This window comes from Castanea sativa, chromosome 1, assembly GCF_040712315.1.
Source record: "Castanea sativa cultivar Marrone di Chiusa Pesio chromosome 1, ASM4071231v1".
NCBI classification, from domain to species: domain Eukaryota; kingdom Viridiplantae; phylum Streptophyta; class Magnoliopsida; order Fagales; family Fagaceae; genus Castanea; species Castanea sativa.
Genome location: NC_134013.1, coordinates 89,491,602 through 89,499,543, shown reverse-complemented (window position 1 = coordinate 89,499,543; position 7,942 = coordinate 89,491,602). Strand labels below are relative to the sequence as shown.

The 7,942-nt window shown below is 34.2% G+C and overlaps 1 protein-coding gene across 1 annotated transcript; it reads left to right on the top strand.

The window, feature by feature from the left end:
* Window positions 1-803: 803 nt before the first annotated feature.
* On the top strand, window positions 804-3,981 carry LOC142644590 (uncharacterized). The gene is made up of 3 exons (XM_075819169.1): window positions 804-967; window positions 2,741-3,020; window positions 3,705-3,981. The coding sequence occupies exons 1-2, from the start codon at window positions 889-891 to the stop codon at window positions 2,980-2,982; spliced, it is 321 nt and encodes a 106-aa protein (XP_075675284.1). The 5' UTR covers window positions 804-888; the 3' UTR covers window positions 2,983-3,020; window positions 3,705-3,981.
* Window positions 3,982-7,942: the final 3,961 nt, after the last annotated feature.

The following is a 7,942-nucleotide window of genomic DNA, read 5'->3' as shown; positions in this document are numbered from 1 at the left end:
ATTGGATTAGAGCCACTCCCTGCACTTGTACTCGCCCGAGGTGGAACAAGGTGGGATTTTGTAGACGGAGACTTCGCGGACTACGAGGAGTGTGTGTTCCAATGCTTCTTCATCGTTCACCTCTACTTCTATGTCACCTTCCTGGAACGGCATCGTTTTTTTTTTTTTGTGGAAATGGGAATGGAATGTGGGTTCGAATTGGGGTTGGTTTGGGATCTAGAGAGGTATGAAGTGTGAGTTAGTAAGGTATTTGTATTCTGTAGATCTGTGACTTTTGATTTTGGGTGTTTCGTGTTGGTATGATTTTGAGGAAGAACTCATGAATCATGATGACTAGGAAGATAAAAAATGTAAAGAATTTTGTTTTTAATTTAATTTCTTTTTTAAACCATCTGTTTTTAATTTTTTTTATTTAGTTAAAATAAATAAATAATTTTAAAAAAAAATTTATAAGCTAACGAGGTATTTTTAATATTATTTTATTAGCCATGTCAGCATTTAATGTGCCAACAGTGGACGCCGTTTGCCACATTAACAATTTCTGTTAAGTGAGTAACGGTAAAAACCAAAATGAAACACATTAATTGATTTAAAGACTAAAAATAATAAAATAAAAATATAAGAACTAAAATAAAAATGACCCGAAAATATAAAGACTAAAAATACATTTACCCCTTTAAAAATTAGGACCACGACGGTTCTATAAGCGGAATGAAACGTGAGTTTTAAGAAGACAAATGCCAAGTGGGGGCGAAAACAGACATACTTTTGAAAAACATGGGTCCAAATTCCAATTATTTCATTTAAAACCAACAAACAACAAAAAACGGTAGCGTAGAGTTGCTGAGAAAATAACAGCGATCTCTTCACACAAACACACAGAGAGAGATGAATAAAGTTTCGAAACGCAGCAGATCCCTGCGTTTCTTTCTACTCTTGGCTTCGTTTTCTCTACAATTCCTTTCAGGTTCGTCTCTCAGATCTCTACTTGTTCATTCGTTATATAATTTGAGTTTTTTGAATTTTTTTTTACAATAATTTATGCTGGGTTTGTAGATGAATGCTGTTTTGAATTTCATGTTTGCTTAGCTAATTTACGTTTGGTTACCGAGAAAAGTATTGTATGCGTTAAAAGTAAAATTGGGTTTTAAAAAGATTTCTGTTTGGCTGCTTTAGAGAACTGGGTCTTGGATAAAGAAAGTAGATTTGTATTTTGGTGTCTGAAATTTGGTGTAAGTTAGATTTTTGTGCCTTGTGTTTAAAAAAAGTTGCAATTTTGGCGTAGAAAATATTTGAAAGGATTCAAATTTCGTCGTTCTGTCTATTATTCATGCTAACAATGCTACAAACACAATAAATTTGTCCACTTGTAGTTGTGATAGATTGTGATTAGTGCAATATTATATTCACTGGAACCGCTACTGACATCATGAAAGGATTCAATTTCAGCGTTCTGTCTATTTTTCATGCTAAAAATGCTACAAACACATTGAATTTGTCCACTTGTTATCGCGTTAGATTGTGATTAGTGCAACATTACTTTCACTAGAACCGCCACTGACATTACTTTTATTGAAAACCAATCACAACATGCCACTTGAATAGTTGTGAAAGAAGTTGTGTATCTAGACTCCATTGCTTTCCATTAAGTTATTTCTAGGCTGCGTAAGCCTTTTAGTGTGTCATGTCAGCACTCGGTTTTTTGATGGGATGAAACTGATACCTAATAAATTTTTTAAAGACAAAATTGTAACTTTTTGAGTTTGAGAGACGAAAAAGGCACTTGAACCACATTTTAGGGAGGAAAATTGCATTTAGTCTTTTCTTATATGTTGCTTTTATCAAATGATGGACACCCTCAACCTGTGTCTGTTCTTAGTGTTATATATCTTGTTCATAGTTAATCCAAGCCCGAAGAAGGAGATGGGTTGCTATAGCTTGACAGCCAATATAAAAATTTAGTCACTTTATTATGAATTATTCTTAGTAATGTTCCAAATAATGAGTTACTAAAAGTTTGAGTACTTTTTAAATTTTATTAATTTTCTCTGATTTCTAATGCATTTTAAAGAAAAAGGTTTTCTAAAGCAGAAACAAGGATGGGATGACCCATGTGGTTTTATACTGCCTTTGTGTCATCCAAAATAGATGAATTTGGAACTTTTACTATTGAAAGAATTATGAAGACTTCTATTTGTTTAAATTCTTGGTGAGAGTTAAAGCTCAATGCACTTGTTGGTGGTCATAGAAGCAAGACATGGGCACTGTGTTTTCAGTTAATGTTTTAAAGGTTGGAAAGAACTGTGGTCTTAGAACAACATTTGCTTGTTTAGGAATATGAGCTAATTGGTGACCTATGGCTATATTTACCAACTCTATTTTAAGAATTAGCTTTATTTTTTTTATTAGTAATTACATCCACACATGGTGGATCTTAAGCCCACATCATCACTCTCTGCCTTGCTCTTTTAGGGGTAGGATGTGCCATTTGAGCTAGTGCTTATCGGATCTATTTCATGCATTATCTTTGCCTCCTAAATTATGTACCCTGAGCAAAATCAGTGAATGCATCCCCTTATATACATCTAGGAAAAAGATAAAGATAAAGATAATAATAATAATAAATATAATATTGGATTTACATGGTTTTTGCTAGTTTTATAATAAGTGCTGAGCTAACAAAGCTGAAAATCTATATCTAATGCAATTGCTTAGATTTTTTTTAATTGGATTTTTTCAGGCTTTTCTGATGACTCGTCGATTACCAAAAATGGCACAAAGGCTGAGACTCATGCTACTTCCAGTAGTAGCACTGGATCTACAGTCCTCATTGTATTCCTTGTACTCTTGGTCCTTGTGGTAATCTCCTTCTTCCTTTTCAAGGAGTGGCAAAGGAAGAAGAGAGAAGAGCAGTATGCTCGTCTTTTGAAGTTGTTTGAAGAGGATGATGAGCTTGAAGTTGAACTTGGTCTTCGGGATTGACCCGTATTCCTTAAAATTTGAAGTTGATAATAGTTGAGGTACATCTTCCATGTATATATTTTTGTTCTGGTTCTGTACAGGCAAGACTTTCCTGGTCCATTTTCTTATGCTTTCAAGAGAAATGCTTAATATATACATATATTGTAATTAGAGGCCACTGGAGTGGCACACTTCTTATAAATTTTTCATGTTAATTTATCAGTAGTGGAATTTTCCTCCTCTCCCCACTGTACATGTTGAAGCTTCATGATTAATGAGACTCATCTTCTCTCTGTATTATATATGTACTTTATTACTCTTTGATCTTCAATTCTGACAAATCTTTTGCATTATGAGCTGAACAATTGATAAAATTTCCTATTTTTTCTACTTGTTTAGATATAAAATTATATAATATCTTATATATTTATTTTTTCTTCCCATGTTCCAACATAGTGGAATCAAATATTAAGTCAGAGAAGGATGTAATTGAGTTAAAATTATCATCATTGCTGTGGGCCTCTGTTGGAGTTGGTTGGTTCTTTCATAAGCTTGTGCTGCTGAAATTTGTTGTCCTTATTTTCAGCTATACTATAAGTTGCTAACTTGCTATATACATTCTTTACGATCTTTGTCCTATAATTTCTGATTTTCAAACATATGTAATTGCTTTTTATAGTTTCTGGTCTTCCATTGATCATCTTAATAATTGATGACGTAATCATTTGGTTTATTCTTGGCAGGCTTTGTGGCTTTTATCATCTGGAAAAGTTTCCTTTAATAGCCAGGTTTGGGATGTGATGTCCTCATATAAGGTGAGAGAATATTATGTCGTAATTGTAATATTTGTAATGATATTCAAAGTGAAAATTTTTACTTGGACAAGGCTTCTGTCTCTGTGTTAGATAAGAGGGGGTGATACACTTTTTGTATGAAATTCTTCGAGGTCTTAATCAAAAGGTTCTGAAAATGACCTCAAATTCCAATTTACATATTTGATTGACTTTATTTTTTTATTCATCAACATGGTCTAATGCCTGTATGGAAAAGAGCCATTTTTATATGCTTTAAAGTAGTTTTATGCTTTCTGGTGGCTGATGTAAGATGATATGAAACTTGGGACACAAATCTTGTTCCATCATTCTGCGCTATATAGTATCTACTTTCCATGATAGATGGTGAGTGCCTGTGTGTCTATGCCTGGAGCTGAAAATAAAGAGGAAACCTAATATATATTCAGAGCAATATAGTTCGGTCTTATTTGATTAATGATGATATGAAACTTGGGACACAAACCTTTTTCCATCATTCTGTGCTATATAGTTCCTACTTTCCATGATAGACTGTGAGTGTTTGTGTGTCTATGCCTCCAGCTGAAAATAAAGAGAAAACCTAATCTATATTCAGAGCAATATAGTTTGTTCTTATTTGATTAATGATCAATGGCTGCATGTGTGGGATTATTTACTTTTATTCATCCCATCAACCCCACCCCCCGCAAAAAAATAAAATAAAATAATAATAATAATAATAGTGCATTTAAAAAGTGAAATTTGTTGCTTTCAAGGCGATAGAGAAATTATCCCGTACACTTGGTATAGTACACTTCTCTCTTGCATTCTCTTGCATAAGGGTGGACTCTGCAGGACCACATATGTAGCCCACCATTGTGTGAGAGGAGAGAATAGTAACTGGGTGAGTTGAATAATTTCAATTGGGCCATATATGGTACTAGTGGATTGGTAAGTTGGAAGTTTTCATTGGCTTTTCAAACTGTATCCTCTTTTTCACAAAAACATTCAAAGATATAAAACTTGATGTTTAGATTATCCATGAATTCTAAAACAGAACAAGAGTTAGTATTTCCTAATACAATCATCAAATAATACAGTAGTTGCAACAATGATTTTTTTATCCTGTGGATAGAAATAAGAAACGGAGGGTTAAACCACTGGTTTCTTCTATAAACTTTTTTAGTTCTTCCTCTTAATGTTTTACTATCATTAGTATTGTGCCTTGTTTGTTGTTTGCCCAGAAATAAGAAAAGGAGGATAAAATCACTGGTTTCTTCTATAAACTTTTTTAGTTCTTCCTCTTAATGTTTTGCTATCATCAGCATTGTGCCTTGTTTTTCCCCGGGGAAAGAAAGTATATTTGAGATTAGTGTTTAGCACCGTGAGAGTAGTGTTTTGTCTAATGATGTTGAAAGGTTGACTGTATTATCAAGCATGGACATCATGCAAGGATTTTGCAATTCATGGAACGTGAATTTTGGATGCATATGGAAATTGAGTATATCTCCCTCCATTGAAGCATGCAATTGTTAGTCTGAGCTGAAACCAAATCCAGGTATCTTGGATTATGACCTGGGTACTTCCAACGTTATGTTTTGAGTGCTAGTTGTTGTGTTGCATTGTAATGAAGGCCTTGTATGTTACCAAATATCTGGGGCTGGCTCAGCTTCCAAGGTTAACATGAAAGCTCAAGATAGTTTCTTTGTAGACCCTAGAACTCTTCCTAATTGTTTAGGAAGCCTCGGAGGACTTCACCACGTTATGTATGTTGATTGTCTCTAAGCCCACCCTTCAGGACTCCCTTGTTGCACTCATGAATTCATTAATGTTTTTTAGAGCGAGGGCAGTGCCTGTGAAGTAATGTTGAGGGAAGGTTCCTAGGTGAAACCTAAATAAAATGATGTTACTTCGCAGGTTCCAACTTTAGTTGGTACATACTAGAAGGTATATGATGCATTGGATATGTATGAGCCTTCTTCCAATATATGGATCCCAGCCCTCACCCAATATGTGAGTGTCACACAGTGGGATCTACATACTGTGAGAGAGAGGATACATATCCGAGGCATGAGATAATTATCGTTAAGAACACAAGGCCTTGAATGGATATACGCGTTCTCACAATGTGTGGATCTCTTATCCTCTCACAACATGAGTCTCACACTATGTGGGATCTATAAACTATAACAGGGGGATACATATATCTGATGCATAAGATAATTATCATTAATAATACAATATCTTGAATGGACATATACTTTCTCAAAATGTGTGAATCTCGTATCTTCTCACAGCATGTGGGTCTCACACTATGTGGAATCCACATACTTTAAGAGATGCTATATATTCGATGCATGAAATAATTATTGTTAATATTACAACTTTCTTACTTGGCCTCAAATGAACAAAAAGAAAAAGGTTGTTATTTCAACTAAAACAAATTGTTGGCTTCAATTTTTATTAAATTAATCGCAGATCCGCATGATGTGGAAAATTTTGATGATTTGTTTTTTGTTAAGTGAAAAATGAAAATAGTGTATAAGACTTATAAGTGCTAGTCCTAAACCTTTTTGTAAATAATGTAATGTGTGGTTGGAATTTGTTTTTAGTACTTCTTACAAACAATTTATCTTCTATATGTCTTGAATGGCCTAAAGAAGAAGCAGATAGGAGTAAATCCATCATTTATATTAGAAAAAATACAAAACTATAATAACATAAGAAAAATGTAATTTTATCAAAAACTTACCAAGATTATGCTAAGAGTATGACATTATTGTCATAGAAGCAATTCTACTTTTTACACAAACTTTCCTTCAACGACTAAAATGGATCGAAATGGACTGAATGAACAAAATCAAGAACCTATCAACATCACGCCGAAAATGTGATATAAGTGTCAATGATGTATCTCCTCTTTCCATGCAAACCTCTCCTCACGGTGCATCACTAAAATGGACCAAAATGAACCAACTAGACCGAAATGGACCAAATAGACTGAAATAAAAAAAATGGACCAAAGTAGACCGAAATGGAGTGAATAGACTGGTGTGGACCGAAATGGACTAAAGTAAACCAATTGGACTGAATAGGCCAAAGTGGGCCAAAAAATATATTTGAACACTCTTCCTTGTTATGGCTGGCTACAGATTGTTCAGATGTCAAGGAATTTTTCTTGTAAGGCTATCTGGTTACGACCAAGCCAAATGCACCATTTTTATATTTTTCTTTTTCTTTTTCTTTTTTTGTATTAAGACCTAAATGTAGAACAACTACAACAGACCACTTTCTTCTGCTCTGATATGGTCAAGATCTTCAAGAGCTAGTTACTCTAATTCTTTTTTATTCAGGAAAATAAACGTTGTGTGCTTACCATGATATGAGCCAGACATGTCAAAGCAAGAGGATTGGTTCTAAAACTATTCAAACTATGTTAATATCTCTTGTCCCCTCAACCAATAGGTTGGATACACACCAGTACGTCTAGCCTGTACTTCAAATACAGGTGAAAGAATACAGGCAGCTGCATTATTTGTGAATTCACAGCCTGCTCTCCCTTTCAACCTATAGCGCATTTGGAACCGTGATATTTTACAAGTTCTTACAACCAATAATTGTTCAACCATACAATTATTGTGGTACAGCAGTTGGTTTTTAACATCATTTAGGTTGCACATGGAGTTAGTGGAATGGATATTTTCTAACATGGCCTAGAAAACATAAAGCAACATGATTGATTGATTAAGTTAAAATGGTACTGATATTTCTGAATTTCCAATCCAATCCCACCCTCAATTACTCCATTGGCCCTTAATTCAAGTAAGCATCAAGATGGCCACTGATGTCTTCTCTGTCAATTGTTACCGACATGATTGCAAATACAAACAGCCATGTCCTGTGTCAAAGCCACAGCCGACCCTATCGGCATCGTGATGTTTCGAGTAAATTGAAACCAAAAGATCAACGTATATATTAGTCACTGCTAATTTAAAATAGAGATGGAGATTAAATAAGTGTTTAACGTGAGAAAAATGTACATGTCTTCAATTTCTTCAACAACCAACCCCAACAAATCATAGATTCACCTCCTCTATGGTAGAGGCAATCTATCATAATCTTGCAAAGAGGCCATACACGTAAGGCACTAAAAATTGATTTCACAATACAATAGTGGAATACTTTACAAA

What these genes read in the sequence shown, in the direction of transcription:
- LOC142644590 (XM_075819169.1), top strand. Translation starts at nt 889, where the DNA reads ATGAATAAAGTTTCGAAACGCAGCAGATCCCTGCGTTTCTTTCTACTC. An exon ending in TTCTCTACAATTCCTTTCAG is followed by an intron (nt 968 to 2,740) that starts GTTCGTCTCTCA and finishes GGATTTTTTCAG; the next exon opens with GCTTTTCTGATGACTCGTCG.